General features: G+C 41.4%; 1 protein-coding gene across 4 annotated transcripts in view; it reads left to right on the plus strand.

Annotated features, from left to right (window-relative positions):
* Positions 1-391: 391 nt before the first annotated feature.
* Positions 392-19,965, plus strand: part of DCC (DCC netrin 1 receptor) — a 1,140,843-nt gene continuing 1,121,269 nt past the window's right edge. For 2 of the 4 annotated variants that reach the window (XM_045458870.1, XM_045458873.1), the window contains exon 1: positions 394-1,247. In XM_045458870.1, the coding sequence (XP_045314826.1) occupies positions 1,157-1,247 (91 nt within the window). In that variant the 5' untranslated portion in view covers positions 394-1,156. Of the gene's footprint in view, positions 1,248-19,965 lie in introns of all 4 variants that reach the window. The other 2 variants (XM_045458871.1, XM_045458872.1) reach the window with 2 other exon arrangements.

The following is a 19,965-nucleotide window of genomic DNA, read 5'->3' on the forward strand; positions in this document are numbered from 1 at the left end:
GAACACAGACTAAATAAGATGTCTTACGAAGAGGACCCTAAGCTGCTGTGTCAGGAAATAGTGGTCTGCATTTGTCCTATGTGTTTCTGGACATAGGTTTCCCATCTGTCCTAGAAGGGAGTTGGATTAGGCGATTCTTTCCAGATGAAAATTTCTATTTTAAATAATGCTGAAAGCAGAAAAGGAAATGCCCTGGCCCTCTGACCCAGTTTAAACACCTGTCTTGGTTTTACAGTCAAATAACAATCATTTCCCAAAGGTTGAGTGTCAAAGGGATAGCTGAAAAACCCCAGACACTCAGAATATTCGCCGGCTCCATTGACAAAAGTGACTTCCCACGCTTTGCCCACAGAGGGCATCCCTGCTCATTGATATGTAGACCAGGCAAAGGCAGCTGCTGGAAGCCTCCTCCGACCGCTCTTTTTTCCCTTCACCGTCATCTCTCTGCCCCCACCCCCTTCCCGTGGAGTCTTTGCCTGATCCAGTGCGTTTCCCTCCAGTCTCCACATTTTCCCTTCCAGCCCTCCACTTCTCTGGATCAATGGATAGTACGGCTCCAACTCCCACCTCACACACCGCTGGCGGACACCCCAGTAACAAGTGAGAGCGCTCCACCCCGCAGACCCCTGCCTCTCCTCCCCGGGTCCCCTCGGCTCTTGGAGGAAAAACAAACAGCATCCCCAGATCTCCTGCGGATTTTTCTTTTTCAACTTTATCCAGCCTTGGACAGGGAACCAGCCTCGACCTTTTAATGCACAGCCCGGCCACAGGATTGCTTTCTATCTCCTCTTGGTCTCTTCTGGATATTCTCTTTATTGATGACTCAAGAACCCCGTGGAGAGCGGTTTTCCCTCTTCTTCCTCCCTCTGTCTCCTTGAGTTAGTTTTCTAAGGTTTTACCGGAGCTTGGCATCTCTTGGACCGAATGGAACTTTTCGCTGCCTCCTTTTGCTGCTGATTCTGTCAGTGGACGAGCAAAGAGGCAGAAGAGGCACAGGGGAGGTGGAGAAAGAGGTGGAGGAAGAGGACGAGGAGGAGGAGGAGGAAGCCGAAGGGGCTCGGCGCGTGTGTGTGCATGTGTGCATGCGTGTGTGAGTGCATGTGTGTGAGTGCCGCCACTGCCCAGGACCTCCGGCCCCGAAGGTGTTGGCTGAAATATGGAGAATAGTCTTGGATGTGTTTGGGTACCCAAGCTGGCTTTTGTACTCTTCGGAGCTTCCCTGCTCAGCGCACATCTTCAAGTCACCGGTAAGAGGTTCTTTCCTTTATTCTCCTCCACTGCCCCCCATGTCCCCCTTTCCTTATTTCATCTGGGGAGTATTAGAATTGAGGTAGTGGAAGAAAGAGCAAGATGATCTGTGCTCGCTCTCCTCCCCATTTCCTCACAGATGATAAAAGACTGGAAGACTCCCCCCGCCCCGGGGGGGGGGAGCGGAGGATGTTGGCGATTGGGGAGAGGGGTGCCCCTTTGCTCTTTTAAATCTGGTGCTTCTTGCATCTTTCGTTTTGCAAATACTTGAGTTGTTTTGGAGAGCTGACTGGCTGGGGCAGGGAGGAGGCAGGCGATGGGGATGTCGTTGAAAGGAATTGGGTTGGATCCTTAAAGCCTTGGAAACCTACCAAGAAGGAGAATTGGGGCAACAGGACCAAGTAGGGGAGGTCGTGGGGGGTGCTGTGAGGAAGTCGGTGTGGAATGTAGATGGTGGGGCTGAGAATGTGCTTCTGTGTGACTCAGGTTTGGATTTTCAGCCCTGGTGATTAAGAACTGAGAAGGGGACAGCTAATGTGTTTGGGCACTTTGGAGGAAAGGACGGTGGTGCCCAAAGAGGAACAGAGTTGCCAGGAGGAGGGAGGCATGTTTTATTTTATTGTATTTTATTTTAACGGTGAATGCAGTTAGCAAGCTAAGTCTCCATATATCTCCAGGATACTTCCAAACTCCAAATAATTGATATTCTGGGGAACCAGCCTCCTGGCCCTGACATTTGGCAAGCACAGTTTCTAATTAAAAATGTCAAAACTGTTTGGGGATTGGATTGGGTTCTAGCAGGGAGGGATGCTCAGGGCTGCTGCAGTCTCCTAAAAGGGAGCTGGGGGCTTCCATGGCCAGAAAAAAAAAAAAGAGCAAAATGACTCATTATGATGTCCATTCTTTTTGTCGGGCCTCACCACAAGTGTAGATAGGCACTGGGGTACAGGAGATGGACTCGGCAGAGAAGGAGGGGAGAGCAGCCGGTGAGCATTCAAATCCCTTTGGAAACTACCTTTTCCCTTTTCTTTATCAAAAAGGAAAGGAGCCTCAGGCTGGGGCCAGGCGTCCAGTAAGAGCCCTCAACCCACGCCTTGGAAATTAACCCGGAATGTAATGTAAATCACAGCAAAGCCCCCTGCCTCCCGGGAGCCTGCGGCTCCAGCTTTCTTGTTCCTGCTAAGCGCTGCCAGGCCCAGGGTTGCGAACCCAGTGGTGAATGCGCCTCTCCCGTGGGCTAGGGATTCAGTCAAGCACGGGGCCAGCTGAACGCTCCCCAAATCCTGGCTCTGCCACACTCAAGCAGGAATCTGCGCAACCTCACCAACCGGACTCCTCACCTTCGTTTGGCCTGACAGAAGGAGCCGAGCGAGAGTGAGGAGTGTGTGTGTGCGCGCGTGTGTGTGCGTGTGTGTGTGGGGGGGTGGGGGCTGCGGGGAGGGGGGTTGGCCAGACAGAGTGAGCAAGCGCGAGGGGTGAGTGTGTGTGTGTGTACACGCAGGGGTGAGTGTGTGTGTGTGTGTGTGTGTGTGTGTGTACGCGCGCGCACGCTCACAGCCGCATCTGCCGACAGGCAGCCCGCGCGCTCCCTCCCTTCCTCCCTCTAGGCCGGTCCCCTCCTCCCTAGCTCCTCTCTCCCAGCTCCCAGAGCTTTGTCCTCAGCAATTACTCCCTCTGAAGGTGGGCGGGGGGGCATCTCGCTGTAATGAATAGGTGTCTTTTTAAAATTCCCTCCTCACTAGACGCTAGAGGCTGCTGCAGGAGGACCCTTGTGCACAGAAGACAAGAGTTGCGCTCTCGCAGGCAGTTTGGGACGCCCCCACAGGAGAGGGGAAGTTTAGAGGGGTCATCCTTCCTGGATGGAAAGTCTGCCAGGCTGGGCCTGAAATGCCTTGGCTGAAAACATTGCATTAGACAAAGGTGTGCAAAAATGGACAATGACGTTTTGTCAGTTACACTAAAACATTGTAAAGCCATTACCCAAGTGACTTTGGCAAGGGTGGGGATAAATGAATAGAGATTTGTATATGTTTTACGAAGATTTAAATTAGTTAAATATTACCTTCCCATTTATTGAAGTTTCTTATATAGAGAGTTGGGGCTGTACAGTATTACTGCTTTATTTTAATTTCAACCTCACTTCAACAGACAAGTCTATGCTTGCAAAGGCAGACAAAAATATACATATACAAAGGGATATGCCTGTGGATAGGCTTGCGGGTCTAAATCTTTAAGCTGTTCTGTACTTCTAAATTGTTGCTGTTATGTACAAATGAATTGTGATGCGTTTTGCTCATGCCCCAGGAAAGTAGATGGTGCAGTTTTGGGATATTGCTAATTCACATCACTCTGGTCTTTGCTCGTTAGTCTGTTTCTCCTCTTTCTCTTAGTAGCAGTTTCCCCTCTTCAGGAACATAGAAGGGAATTAATGCTGAAGAAAGCACAGTTCACTCCATGAAAGGACCAGTAGGAGGTGCCCTTAATAAGGCCAAATGTCTAGTTTACTGATAAGTGAAATTCTCATTCAGCAGGATGTTTCAAAGACTTTGTTGATTAGTAACAAAGGATTATGGAGACTAGCACAATAGCCCTGGATATTTTCCCACTTCCCTAGATAGAGTCCGAAACTGCTGTAGATTTTATGAAATCACTGTGACATAACAAAGGGCATCTCTGAACAGTATTGGCATAGGATGGGGACGAGGTGCTGGAGGAGGGTGATGGCTTTTCACGTGGCTTTTGTAAGATGCCACCTCCTTATATATTTGATTTGAGCCACAAGCAGAGGTACTAAGTAGAGTCTTGGGACCTCAGATGAGATGAAAACTTTAGATGTTCGATGTTAACGAATGCAATAGCATATATACATGTTAATTAATTTTTCATATTTATGTTTGCATTACATTCCATTGAAAACAATTTATGAGAGTCTATATAGTTTGGACATGATGAAATGAGGCTTTGCTGCCTCCAGTATCAACCCTTCTAATCCCCCAACCATAGCAGATCAGATGCCCCCATCTAGGTTTGCTGTTGAGTGAAGCATGACAGCACCTGAGGGTGCCTGGATGGCCTGGGTGTCCACTCTTCTGTGAGTGTGGCGGTATAAATCGCCAGCAACCTGTCACAGCTTCCATTTTCCACACAGCAGCCGTTACCCTCTGAGTTATGAAGCATGTGAAACAGCCACCACATGTGTTATATGTGAATATATTAGGCTTAGTGCATTTGCTTTAATGCTCTTAAAAGCTGGGCTGGCTTGAGCTGCTGATAGGCATTTTTTTCTGAAGAGAGATTTATAACTTCTCAGTGTGTATGACTTACATTTATTCTTTGGCAAGTTAACCTCTCAGCAAACTTCCTTATTGTTTTCATTGAAGAGGAAGAGCCTTAATCCTATCTAAATTCCTGAATGAAGCCCTGCTGAAAGTTTCTTGGGGAGTACAGCGTATTTGCAGGCTATAGTATGGTTTTCTCAGAAATGGGACACTTGGACAGAAGATTTGGGGAGGTAACTTTTGGGTGGAAGGGGGTATTTTTAATTTCTGGAGTGGGAATGAATGACACTGCATATTTCAGGGGAATCCCAGCACTCTATTCTCCAAAGCATCTTTTATGAGAAGGATTTTTTTTCCTCCCTGGCTTGCGTTTCTGCTTTCATGCATCCAATAATCTAAGATTTCCAAATGCATGTGATTTGCTCCTAGAATGTTTTCCACTGCGCACACCAGGGTCATCTGGTACCATCTCCCTCCTTTGGAAACAAACCCTGATTTAAACCTTGAGGTCTCAACCAAAACACTTCTTATCTTTCGGTGGTGCCACATGTTTACAGGCAGTGCTGACGTTTCTGAACAGCATATTTCTTTCCAAGGCAGACTGGGTCCCGAGATTATATTTTAAAGCAAATATGCTTTGGAAAATTTGCCACCGTAAACTTTGCATGTCAGACTTTCTCCTCATGCTTCTACCAGCCAGGGTATAACTCTGTTAGAAAAGAGTGTAGTAGTTTCTGGCATTTTCTTAAAGTAAAACACAATCATACATACACAAAGAGAAGGGGATTTCTAACTTCCATATGCCTCCTTTTTAGATGTGTGATGTTAGGCTGAATTAAAATAGCGCTAATTACATAAAGACACTTCTGGAAACCACTGTGATTTCCCTAGTGAGTGAGCTCTTCTTACCTGGTTATATAGATCTTCCTGCTTTTGGTATAGTGGCCTGTATCACTCTCAGGAACTTGCATCAAGTTAGGGACACATTGCTTTGTTGTGGTGTTTGTTTCACAGCTACTAGCTCAAATGATACATTTTTGAGGATTAATCTACCTCATATGATAATCTCTTAGATGAGCTATATACGTAAATTTCAGGAAATCTTAGTTTGCCTATATAAAAAGAATAATGGCATAAGCTCAGTGAGAATTGTTTGACTAATTAACTAAAGATAAGAAGTCACTTGGTTCTGGAAACATACTGTAATCCCTAATGTAGATTGATAAATACTATATGCCTTTACAATTCATAAAATGTAAACATGGAATCTTCTCTTTTATTCTCCCTGTTTTTTCATTATGATGCTCCAGAGGAGGATTAAGAGTTTCATGAATTGTCACAACAGTTATGCCTTAATGAGTCATAGCCTGGGATCTCACTAGCTCTTGATTGAAACACACTGAATTAAATATGAATGTACTGCCTGGCCACTTGCTCTCCATGCTGCCTGCTAGTGGGCCCCTTGCATCTCTCCAGCCTGTCTGTAAGAATCGTAGTTCTCCTCTTGCAACTGTAAGGCATCAATACTGCCTCTCTTGCTTCAACTCAGGAGAACCTTTGTTACCATAAATCCAGGCCCCAGATCCACAGGCACGGTGCTTAACATGCTGTATTATACTTTGCAAGGTCATGAGGATTGCCTTCAAAACGAATTTTTAAATTTTCACGATTGTTTCTTTTAGTGGAGAGTTAAGCTGTACTCTGAAGACAGCTAAGTAGTGCTCTTACTGTAGGAGACTCTGACTAGTAGCCTCTCAGCCAGTATTATTGGAGTTCTAGAGCTCATCAACATTAAGAAGATATAGGAGTGCATAGTAGAAAACAGTAGGTCGTGCCAACCGGGGCATGCTGTGTTTTCAGGAGACTGTTACTGGGTTGGAATAATGTAAATTTCATTTTCTTTAAAGTTACTACTTATCTGAGGTCAAAGCATTTCTTAATGGTATTATAATATCCGTAGCATGCCACTGTCCCAAAGCATTTAAGATCTTTTTCTTCAAAACAAGACCTTAAGTAAAGCACATGTTAAGCGTGTCAATAAGCAGGATGAATAATCCAGACTATTTTCCCTGTAGACCAATTAAAAAAAAAGTGCAAGATAAAATTACATGTTACATATGCCAAGTGGGTAATAGCAAAAAATAAAGTGAAAATTATTATACACCTTTATAATTGCAGCACGCAGGTAAATTACAGCACAATTTATAACCACACTTTTGCTTCCTCCCACAGTGGAGTTCTGATTCCTTACCTTCTATTTCTCTGGTTTAGCACCATACTAACAGCAGAAATATAGGTTGGCTGATTGATGATCAAAATTACTATAGTGCTTTAAAGTTCTTTGACAAATTTTAGCCTAAGGTTAACAAACCAGGCCCCTTTCACTCAACTGTTTAGCAAATATGTTTTCCTTAGTGGTTTAAAAATGCCTGAACACTGGTGATAAGATTTAGAAATATGTAGTAATGTGTACAATTAAGGATTCCTTCTTTTTCACTATTGATGGTAATTTGCCAATGGTAAGGCTAGTACATGTTGCTTTTTATAAATAGCTCCAAACATCCATATTATTCACAGATTTCATTTCTTGGGGGAAAGTTCAACCAGAAAACACACAAATCATTCCGTATTTATTGATCATATTTTTAAGGTCTATTATTATGACCTGACTTGAGTGGGAAAGTTTCTCTTCTCTGCTAAATTCCATGAGCCCAGTGCCTATAACTTACTTCTTATTTTCATGATGTACTTTAGCTTAATTTTACACATCCACATTCTGTGACTTCTTACTTGCTCAGTCATCTGGCAGTTTCCAGGGAGGAAGCCTCTTTATATCACTTGTGACTGATGGGACTTAACAAGAGTACGTGTTGCAATTTGGGCATTTTGCCCTTGTCCTTTGCTCCTCCTTTAAAGATTGGTTCTTGCTACAAGGCTCCTCTTGAGAGTATCTAGGACAGAAATGTTCCACTGAATTAATCTTTATGATGCGGTCTAATGAAAATACCAACTCATTAGTGCATTTTGACCTAACAGGGCTAATAGTACCCACATTATTCTAATATCTAAAATATTCTTAAATATGCTTTTAAATTTTTATAAGAGAACTAAGGAGTTAAACAGTTAACATAAATATTATTTAATCAAGTCAGTTTTCTTAGTAGCAGAAGTTTCTTGTTAAATGCCAACATTTTTGGATTTACTTACTTTTCCATAGTCTTTAACAACTCTTTACTCACTTAGCTGTCTTTTAGGAATGTAGGACAGAATTTAATCTTTCTTTAATGGATCCAAGGCATCACTGTGACTCAGTTATTATATCATCTGATACTATAGCAGTGATTTCTGGAGATATTACATCATAGAGGGCTGTTTATTTTTCTGTGAAGTGGCCATGGGCTGCTGCCTTTGTTTTCTTCATAGTTTTATTCCTGATTTATAAAATACATTTGATCCATTTGTTTGTGTCTAGGTGGAACTTCTTCCTGTTATAAGATTTCTTCAAAATAGTCCTTTTCTTTTCTACTTTTGATTTGCTAAGACATAGGGGACTGAGTTTTGTTGCAGTTGTGTCTAAAGTAAAAGAGACTCTAAATCAGGATCTGAGTCCCTCACTAGAGGAAAAAAGAGCTAATTGGTTTTAACTAATGGGTTTGTAACATTTCTGAAATCCGATATTACTTTGGTTACCATTTTTCTTTATATGACATGTTTTTCCCTGTTAAATGAGAGTGTAGACTTCATAACTTTTAGTTATGTTACTAGTTTCAACGTTATATGGTTTATTATGAACTACACTATACAAACAGTGCTTGCTATAATTAATAATATGTTGATGATCGTGATAACAGTAATTATAATGAAATAACCCATGTACCCACCAGCAATTTTCTTAATTTTATGTTAATTAGTTTCTTGCCTTCTTTATATATTTGCTGCATATGCATGCATCTTTAGCATGTTATTTTGTTTTGCTTGTACTTAACTATTATGAAGTAAATGTAACGTGCGTATTCTCTGATTTGCATTTTTGATAAACATTAAGTATTTGAGATTCATATGAGGGTGCATAATGTGGTATTTCAGTCACTTTCTTTGCCTTATAATATTCCATAATATTAATCATATCTTATTTAACTTACCATCGATGGACTTTTGAGAAGTATTTTATTATTGCCAGTAATGCTGTTATGAGCCTTCTATGTGTCCTCAAGAACAAATTTGCTATCATGTCTAGGGTGCATATATAGGAGGAGGGACATACAAAGGACATCTAAGTCATAGAAAGGCCATCTTTACTTTTTGGAGGCAGTGACGAGTTTCATCTGTTGAAACTCCCACAAGGAGCATAGGAAAATCCCCTTTGCTCCATGTCTCCACCAGTATTTAGTATTGTCATGTGTTTAATTTGCCCTCATCTGGTGGATGTGAATTAGAATCTCAATGTGGCTTTAATTTGCATTTCCCTGATTAATAATAAGATGAGCATCCCCCCCCCTCCCATAAATTTAGTGGCCATTTATAGTTTCAGCAAGACAATTCTATGATTCTGTTTTTCCAGAACTGAACGACCATTTACTTTGGAGGTATCAATATTATCGGTAGTCATTCTGCTTTTCCTATTAAGCAACCGTTTGCATTTAGGCATAGATAGATGTTATCAGTAGTCTGACTTTTAGTAGTATCATGTTGTGGCCTGATACTGTGTCATGCTTATTTTAGCACAGACTTTCCTTAAACACCTTCCAAATGAAAAACAAATCCTTAGCCACTGTAGAATCATTGGTTATCTAGAGCAGCTCTTGCCTTGTCAGTATCCTACTTTATTCTGTTTGTTATGTCTTTGTAACATATCACTTACAAGGAAGCAGGATGCTGGGGTGCCAGGCTTAATTTGATGACCAATTCCCTGAATATCATGAAACCTAAACACAACTGAATTGCATAGTTACAAGAACAGATATGAAGTCCAAGTTAAAATTCTTGGTCTGACCATTTGAACTTGGGTGTGTTTCTAGTAGGGTAAAATACGTAGACCCAGGATGATTGTTACATATGTGACTGTGGCTTTCAAACAACATCCATGCTCTTGTACCTCCCGAGGTTTGTTTGGGTTCATAATTGTTTCATCTGTTCCCATGGGGCAGCTAATGAAGGGCTCTGGATGAAATGAGGCAATAGATATGCTAGCAGTGGCTTTGCTGGTGTGTTTCCTCTGTGTTGACTCATTAGAGATGTGCACGAAGGCTGAGACATCTGAGCAGACCCTCTGGACCCAGAGTTCCCAATCCATTGTTGCCACATCTTTTCTCAGCCTCATGGGATCCCACAAGAATATAAATTAGAAAATCTGCAAAGCTTTCCCTTTCATGTCTAATGTCTGGGCGAGGTTGTTCCCTGCAGGACAATTTCTAGTTATTTTTTCTCTCTGGTTTGAGACATCTCCAGGGATGATCTCCCTGTTTCCCTTGGGAAACTTTTCAGCAGCATATAAATTCTTAATGTTAAAAATTTATTTTGCACTCCATCCTAGATAATCCTGTTCTCAATATGCTTCCCATTGCTCCTGTCACTCAGCTCCCTGGTCCCTGTTTCTCCTTGTCAGTGGTACTCTGCCTTTTCCATGGGGAAGCCTGTTAGGTAGTTCTAGCCTCAAGTAATTCTTGGGTTCCCTTCTTAGTCTTTATTTAGCAAGACTATTAAATACTTTGTTTATTTAATCTTTCTTCCTACCCCTTCAGAAGCTTGATCATGTTTATTTTTCTTACCTGAACTCCCTCTAGTTTGTTTATATCTTCCTGGTAATCAAGGGGCCCCCCAATTTAATGTTCTGTTCTAAGTAGGCTGTCCCGAGTCATATATTAGAAAGTACAGATTTAGTATAGTATTTTACTTATTATATAACCATTCTGTGAACACACATTTGTCTCCCTTCAAATTTGTGTTCTCATTTGTCAGATAGGACTATCAGTGCCTAACAAAATCATTGAGGTATCATAAGGATCAAATAAGATCAAGAAGTTGATTCAAGGGGCATCTGGGTGAAACAGCTGGTTAAGTATCTGACTCTTGATTTTGGCTCAGATCATAATTCCCAGTCCATGTGTTTGAGTCCTGAACTGGGCTCTGTGCTGACAGTGCAGAGCCTGCTTGGGATTCTCTCTTTCCTCTCACTCTGCCTCTGCCCCTCTCTCTCAAAATAATAAATTAACTTTAAAAATAAAAGAAGTTGATTCAAGATAATAGTTACTAAGCATTTTCTATAGCTTACAGAGAATTAACAGAAAGTCTTAAATGTGTTTCTGCCCTCACGGGTTTATCATCAAATGGGTATGACAGGCACAGACGTAGCTAAATATTATACAAGGCAGAATGATGTACTCATTAAAAAAATAAGCACAAGCAAAATGGGGCAGACTCTGAAAAATATTAACTACCTTGTTTATGCATTATAGCATTAATATATTTATATTCGCCAGATGGGCTGACAGAGCCAATTGATTCCTCTTTGTATTTTTAGGTTGGCCAAAACAAAAGAAAACAAAAATAAAAAGGAGGGAGGGTAAAAAGTTGCTACTCACATTTAAACCAAGCTATAGGTATGCTAAGAATGAAGATATCAGAGGTATTCTTGGTAGATCAGACAGCCTATTGCTATAAATACATCCCCAGGCTTCCATGACCTTCTCCTCCTTTATTTATTGAGTCTATGCCTGGCACTGTGCTAAGGCGGTGGTGGAGTTTTGAGCCTACTGAATGGAAATGCTAACCAAATAAATATATTAATCCACAGTTGCAAATGAGATAAGGCTTTGGAAAAACAAAAACAAAAAAGTTTTGTAGGTAAGTGACTCAGACTGTATATCAAAGAAGCCTTCCCTGAGAAAGTTGTAGTTGACATCTGAAGAATGAGTTAGCTTAAAGAGGGGATGTTTGAGAAGGGCAGGGAAGAGAATGGTAGGTAAGAAAAGTGAGTGCAAAGACCCTGTGGTGGGAGGAAGCATAGCGAATTCAAGGAAGATCAGTCTATCCAGGACCAGGAGAACTAAGCATTTTAATGGCATAGCCGAGGCTGGACAACACTTTTGGATCCCCTCTCTCATACTCAATATACTGGTTGAATGGATTGAAATGAGTTCACGACAAAGACCTTTTTCTAATCTCAGCATAAACATTTAAAAACGTAAGTAGGGGTGCCTGAATGGCTTAGTCAGTTAAGCCTCCCACTTTGGCTCAGGTCACGATCTCACAGTTTGTGAGTTCGAGCCCTGCGTCAGGCTGTGTGCTGACAGCTCAGAGCCTGGAGCCTGCTTCAAATTCTGCGTCTCCCTTGCTCTCTGCCCCTCTCCTCCTTGTACTCTGTCTCTCTCTCCCTCAGAATAAATAAACATTAAAAAAATAAGCAAATTACTTAGGCAATCTTTGCCCTGATTTTCTTATTAATTATCAAATAAGAGTTTATGAACCTATCCTATGTGTCTAGAAATACCTTATGGGGTTGTGTGGACGTAACTAATGCAATAAAGGAAAGGGATTTAGAAAAGTATAAAAGACTAGCAAATGCGGGTGATTATCGATAAGCATGTGTAACAGGCTACTTTCACTTGGAAAGCTATCACTCTGCAGAGGGAAACAGAACTTTACCTGTTCTGTGCAGGTAAGAACAGCATGAGGAAACTTCTTTCACTATGGCCTCCTTTCAATTGTGTGCTTCATCACTCTTGGTGAATTAAAAAGAACTGAACCTAAGGTTTTTTTTTTTTTTTCAGGTTATTTTCTCACTATGCTCCTTTCGTATACATTTTCTCTCCAATATTATTTCTTAAAAACATGGATGAGTGTTCTCTTGGCTTTTTTTTAAACGTTTATTTATTTTTGAGAGAGAGAGAGAGTGCAAGCAGGGAAGAGCAGAGAGAGAGGGAGACACAGAATCTGAAACAGGCTGCAAGCTGCCTGCACAGGGCCTGATGTGGGGCTCAGACTCACAGACTGTGAGATCATGACCTGAGCCGAATAGACGCTTAACTGACTGAGCCACCCATGCGCCCTGAGTGTTCTCTTGGCTTTAAGTCACAGCTCACATAGATGTGACTGAGCTTGCAACATTTCCTCTGCTGCCACAAGTTGCAAACAAGTCACTGCACAGCCCTGTGTGTGGTCTTTGGTCATGACGAGAGGTAGTGCAATGTAGGGAGAAAAGCATGCTGGTAAGTGGACTTGACCTTGATCTCCCTATCTGTGAAATGGAGACAAAGGCAACCTCTCTTTTCCAACTTTAAGGTGGGCATAAATCACTTCAACAGTTAGACACAAAATAACTAGTGTAATCCCAACAATAGGTGTTCTGTAAATGCTACTTTAAGTGTTATCTTAATATGAGCTAGGTTTATGCTGGGATTGTCTTTATAAGTAGAAAATTTCACAGACATGGGCAGGCTACCCTAAAACCCACCTCAATTTTATTGTTGTAGTTGAAGATTTTAAAGACGTAGAAATAAAATATGATAGACTCTCAACAGCAGTTTTGAAATCCAGCCCATGCTTTGTTTAGTGGGCCAGGGTTTAGCAGGCCATGGTCCATGCCTTTGCTGTAGTTAGAGGCTAACAAGTTCAGCTGAGTTAGACGTGACACAGCACAGTACTGCTCAAATCTGGTGCCATGTAACACCGTGTGTGGATTCCTCATCCAAATTAACCTCCTCCATTGGCTCTCTCTGAGTAACCACATCCATTTCCTGCAGACTCATTGATTCTGGCATCCACTCAGCATGAACTTTTGGAAGTTAGTGCTTGCTTGGTTAATGTGTAGTGCTAGGTATAATTTGTCCCAAAGGTCTTCTTTCTGGAGGAGAGGCTGTCAACTTGGCTGCATATCAATGCCCAGCCCTAGGTCTTACCAATTAACTTAGACTCTTAGAGATGAGGCCTAACATATAAGAAGTTATTAAATCTTAGGTGGTTCCAAAGGGCAGCCGAGTTTGAGAACCAGTATCCTCGGGCTTTGCTCTTCAAAGTGTGATCCATGGATGGCAGCATTTGCAACTCCAGGAAGCTTTTGAAAGAAATGCAGAAACTTAGGCCACACCCAGACCTAGTAAATTAGAATCTCTGGTGACTGGGAAACACTGCCCTAGGAGACTGAAAATACAGTGGGGAAAGTACTCTTGCTCTATTTCTTTGTAAAAATCTAGTCAATGGGGAAAATGCTCCAGCCAGACTAGGTGAGTTTTAGTTACTTTGAAGCCTCTTTGGGGAGCTTTGACTTCAGGAGCTGGTCTTGCAATGGTAAATGATGCCAACATTAAAGTCCTCTGCTTTGTGTTTCAGTGGCTAATATATTTCTCGAAGACTGTGACATATTTCATTTTCCTTGAGATGAAAAGCCCTTGAAAATGCTCTTTAGGTGTTCCATCTGCCTTTTCCCTTCTTTTCTTATCAGTGCTCAAGAAGAAGGTACATTTTAAAAGGGTCTGCCGGTTTTCATTCTATATGGCCACCCCCACCCCCATCCCCTTTCCTCCTTCAAAATGCTTAGGCTCAGGGAAGAAGGCAGGTACTTGAAAGGGACACAGGGGCCCTGGGTCCTTCTTCACCCCACCTCCTCTGCCTCTCAAGTCTGATGCTAAAAACACATATGTGCTCAAAGTAAGACCGTGAGGGGCGACCCCACGATGAACCTCGCCTTGTGACTGGGAACTGTCTTCAGGCCGTGAAACAGCCCAAGTGCTCATTTGCCTGGGCTTATGTGGCAGGGGAAGGAGGGCATAACTGAGTTTTTTGAAGAGTAAAGCTTTACAGACGGATAGCTCAGTGCGAGGTTTTGAAGTTCTTGGTCTGCACTGCTGGCAGACAGAGGAGCTTTAACTGGCCTGCCTCGAATCACACTGTACAAGAGGAGAACGTGGGGGCTCAGCTGTGCAGATTAGAGCAATCTGAATGAAAATCACTAGTGTTCCTCCTGGTAAGAGAAGTTTCTGCTTAGCTCATGAACTGTAGGTCCTTTTCTGGTCCCTGTAGAAAATGAGGAGGGCTTTGTGAAAGGTTATGTAAGGCTGCTGGTTCTTTTCGCCCCTAGAGTAAAATTCTATTCAGAGAGGGGTGACACGGCCTCTCAAGGGGGGGAAAAATGTGATTCTGACCCTACAGCTTAGAAGAGATAATTTAATCATGTTTTAAGAATTAAAGGAAGAGAGGAAGAAAAAAATTGTAGGCAGTGAGAGTGGGGCGTACGAAAAGAAATAGGACTCTCAGAGTGCATCACAGCCCTGGTCCTGGTCGTTGCAGCATTTATAGGGTGCCACCTGTTCCCTTTCTTCTGGAACCGAGCGGTTTCCCTGGAAACAGGACTTTTAGTATTAACAAGAAGACCGGCCCAGGTTAACTGGAATGGTGGGTCACCCTAAATTAGGTACCTGACGTGGGGAGGAGAGTGAAGGGAATTTTTAAGGGCTTTCAGCAGCGCCGTGATGCTTTAGACAGCACACAGCCAGAAGGAGGAAGGATTTGGGGGTGCACCAGGACATACTAAGGGGAGCTGTTCCAGCAGCCCAAAGATGGGTGCCCGTTTGGAGGTTTAGAAATGACTGTGTCCTTGGCCATCATATTTGATTCATCCAGTCCTTACCGTCTAACCCTATGCTAAGGTCAAAATTGATGTCCAAAATGGAAGGTGTGTTTTTGTTTTTGTTTGTTTTATTTTCTTTTGGTCAACTACCTGGCCTGGGCTGGCCAGCCACCTGGGCCGAGGAAAAAAAACAAAAACAGAGCAACAAACAAAAACAACTTGTCAGAAACAGCTTATTTTCAATATCAGGATATGTTTTAGAGATAGTAGGATGATGTATTTGTTGGAGAGATAATGTCTAAGACTTCGTGCTTCATTGTGCTGGGTCATATTAATCATTCAATAAATACCTGTTAATGAATTGATTTCCATATAATGGTTATTCTCAAGTTAATTCTTCATGGAATCTGAAGTTATTCTTGTGCACAAGCCAAACAAAGCTAAGAATATGTTAAATTTCAGAGTACTTTCCTTTTAACTATAGAAAAATGTATTCTTTCCCTCTCTCCTTTTTGCTTGCTTTTTTTCCTTTACATGACACTACTACCAATTTGATGGTAACATTACAGTGTTCTTGTGAAAAAATCTAAAATCAAAGAAATCTTGCAAATTTTAAAATGCTGATATGTGGTGTGATGTGATGTGTATGATGTGTGGTGTGGTGTAATGAGTCTATAAAATTCGCTGTCATTAAGCTCTGTTACTAAAGTAGTTAGGGCATTTTTCAACTCACATTTATGAACGTGGTACAAAATAAAATAGGTAAATAATTATTTCCTACATAATTCTACCAGAGATAGGCTCTCTGTTTTCCCTAGAAGAATTATTCCTGAGGATTGGGATGAATCAAAGAATTAAAATGCTATTTTTTTTTAGAAGTCAGTGGAAGCCAGGACAAGATGATGGAGGTAAGAGAGTGCCCCTGAATGAGAAGGTCAATACTTTGTGTGTTTCAGTGCATCAGTCAAGCAGGAAAGGACCTCAGCAGTTGTTTAAGATGACCCTCTCATTATAGTGATGATCAAACAGAGTTCCAGAGAAGCTAACTGAGCCCCCAAATTACAAATCCCAGAATGCGTGCATGGGACTGAATCTTGGCTCTGCCGAGACTTAACTTTTTGACTATCATTATGTTTCAGTCCTCATCCTGAAAACTGGGAAAACCATTGCTGCATGGGTTAATGGTTGTTTTTTTTTTTTTTTTTTTTTTGGATTGTACTTATTTTTTTATTATTTTTAATTAAGTTTTTATTTTAATTCCAGTAGAGTTAACTTATAGTCTTATATTAGATTCAGGTATATAATATAGTGATTTAACAATTCTATACCGTGGGGGTTAATGTTTTCAAAAATGCGTTACTCAAAAGGAATAGCACAATTCTTGACACATAGTGAGCACTAAGTTATTGCTCTGTGTATGCATTCAATCAGCAGATGTTTATTGAGATCATGCTTGGTTTATCACATTTGGTGGCTCCTACAGTAGTTGTAAATAGCATATAATGCACTACCATTGTTGTTACAGAGTTAACAGAATGCTTGGGGAAATAAGACTTAGACAGTTTAAATAGGAAAAAAAAACATAAGAAAGAGCAGATCACAAGACACTGTACTATTAAGAACCATATGAGTGAGGAGTACAGGTAGAGTACAGGAAGAGGAACACTGTTAGAAAGACTTCATGAATGAAAAGCAACTGAGCCTGGTAGACACACTGATTAGAAAGGAAAAAAGGAGCATTTCTTTGTGGACACTGCTCTTTATATGTTCAGGCTCTGGGCAAAAAGTGGAAGGATGGGGAGCACTTCACTTCCAAGAGCCAGCCACTCCCTCACCTCAGGCACTGGTTCTCATCACCAGCAGTGGCTCCTTTGTTCTCTAGCCTCTTTCCAAATGGATTTGTGATAGCCTAGGAAAAAACAGGAGAGAAAAGTAACAGGATCACCTGAGGAGTATATTTGGCAGCATAAATAATGTAATTTTAGAATGAAGAGGTTTTGCCTGCAAGGCTTTACCTAGTAATTTTAAGGAGGTCTCAGAAGGACAAGTTGCTCAGGAGAGGACACATGCTGTCACACACCACATTTTGAACTCTGAGATCTAGTGGCTGAGAAAGCATATTTAGGCCCTTGAACTGATGGAATAAGCGTGTGCTAGAAATTAATGTTTCCATCTTTTTCTTTTTAGCACAGCTTTAAGATGTATAGGAAGCTTTCGCTCAGGATGCCAAAATCCTTTATTACTAATACATGAAGGGTGTTAGCTAGCCCGTAAAAGGGGTTCTGTACATCTTACAGCCAGAGGGCAAGTAGCCCAGCTCAGAATTTGCAGATTAAATAGTTCTTCTTTTGTTCTTTGTACCAAAATACTAAGTCATGTAAGGTTATGATAATTAATAATTGATACATGCTGATACACTGTTTCATGTTAGTCTGGTACTTAAATTTTCTAATAGATTTCATATCCATTGTCTAAATTCATCTCCCATTACCTCTAAAAAGTAGGCAACGTGCTTAGCCCATGTTTTGTGAGTGGGGTTATGAAGATTGGTGGTCAGTTACTTGTTTAATATCACACAGAAGTTACCAAATCTTTAAGAAAAACCAAGTTTTCTGACTGAATCCATTACTCACTAGTATGTAACTGCCACCTTCCAAAAGCAAGAGCAAAACAAAAACAAAAAAGCAAGGCATCCCACTTTTTTGTTTCCCTAAAATGCATGTACTTAAAAAAAAAGATATTTAGTACCAAAACCTTAATTTTTAATAGCATTCTCCAATAAAAGGAACAAGAGTCCCTTGGACAAATGGCTGATTCTAGGACTTAGACTGGAAATGTTTAGTCTGAGGCATCTAATAGTACCAGAGAGTAAGGAAGTTCTTTAAAAGAAATGCCAAACCTACAATGATAGAGAAGGTCAAAGGGACACAGGAGCTAACTGAAAGCTCTCAATAGCCAATGCTGGAACAATTTTTCTTTTTAAAGATTTTATTTTTAAGTAATCTTTAATCCAACATGGGACTTGAACCTATATCCCCAAGATCAAGAGTCCCATGTTCCACGGACTGAGCCAACCAGGTGCCCCTGGCCAATGTTGGAGCAAATTGAGCAACACAATAAATCAGGTAATTTTACAAAATGAACGTCCATGAATTCATACTGCTATAAATAAATGATTGAATGAATACATGGGAGAGAGTAGACAAATCTATGCAGAAGAAGTCCACATAATTCATATAGACAATTCACCCTCTAGGAGGTGGAGAATTACCCCCACTCTTTTCAGCATGGGCTGTGCACAGTGACTTCTTCCAAAGAGTACAGTATGTTTATAAGGGGGAGGAGGGCAGAAATTTTACAGAGGAGAAACCTGACAAACACTACCTTAGCCAGATAATCAGGGTCATAATCAATAATGATAAATCATGTTAGTAGCCTGTACCCCGTATGATGTGATGAGAATGGCACTTCATCTCTGATCTTCCCCCCCCCCGCCAACCCCCAAATCCATAACCCCAGTCTAGTTTTGAGAAAAATAGCAGACAAACTCTAATTGAGAGACACTCTACAAAATACCTGACCATTGCTCTTAAAAACAATCAAACATAAAAAATAAGGACAGTTGGAGCACCTGAGTGGCTCAGTTGTTTAAGCATCCAACTTCAGCTCAGGTCATGATCTCACAGTTCATGAGTTCAAGCCCTGCATCAGGCTCTGGAGCCTGCGTCAGACTCTGTGTCTCCCTCTCTCTCTGCCCCTTCCCCGCTCACACTCTGTCTCTGTCTCACTGTCTCAAAAATAAATAAACATTATTATTTTTTTTTAAATAAGGACAGTCTGGGGGTGCCTGGGTGGCTCGGTCGGTTAAGCATCCGACTTCGGCTCAGGTCATGATCTCACGGTCTGTGAGTTCGAGCCCTGCGTCGGGCTCTGTGCTGACCGCTTAGAGCCTGGAGCCTGTTACAGATTCTGTGTCTCCCTCTTTCTCTGCCCCTCCCCTGTTCATGCTCTGTCTCTCTCTGTCTCAAAAATAAATAAACGTTAATAAATAAATAAATAAATAAATAAATAAATAAATAAATAAAGGACGATCTGAGAAACTGTCAGTGCTGCAAGAAGCCTAAGGAGATGGGATGATGAAATGTAATATGCTATTCTGTATGGGATTGTGGAACAGAAAAATGACTTTAGGTAGAAATTCAAGACATCTAAATAAAGTATGGAGTTCAGCTGATAATAATATGTCAGTATTGGGGGCCTGGGTGGCTCAGTCAGTTAAGCATCTGACTTCGGCTCAGGTCATGATCTCACAGTTGGTGGGTTCGAGCCCTGCATCATGCTCTGTGCTGACAGCTCAGAGCCTGAAGCCTGCTTCGAATTCTGTGTCTCCTCCTCTCTCTGCACCTCCCATGCTTATGCTCTGTCTTTCTCAATAATAAACAAACATTAAAAAAAATTTAAAAATGTCAGTATTGATTCATTAATTTTAATAACTGCCATATCAATGTTTTATTAATAATAGGTGAAACTTAGCATGAAATATGTGAGAACTTTCTATACTATCTGCACAATTTTCCTATAAATCTGAAATGATTCTAAAATTTTTTAAGGTTAAAAAATAATTGTGTTTCTTAAGAATGGAATGCAAGGCAGAGCATTTAATCCCACTAGACTTGTTTCTTCCTCTTTAAAACAATTTCACTCTTGTATGGTTATTATGAGAGTTAGTGATGATGTTTGTATAACCCTTAATGTCTCTGTACGTTTCTCAAGGTGTAGCGGCAACAGCACTACTTGTATGTGTCTTAAAATGCGAATGTACAGGCTCCACCTCACATCTCCTGAACCAGAGTCCCCAGGCAGCCCAGGAGGGGC

The sequence above is a fragment of the Leopardus geoffroyi genome, chromosome D3, assembly GCF_018350155.1.
Source record: "Leopardus geoffroyi isolate Oge1 chromosome D3, O.geoffroyi_Oge1_pat1.0, whole genome shotgun sequence".
NCBI classification, from domain to species: Eukaryota; Metazoa; Chordata; class Mammalia; order Carnivora; family Felidae; genus Leopardus; species Leopardus geoffroyi.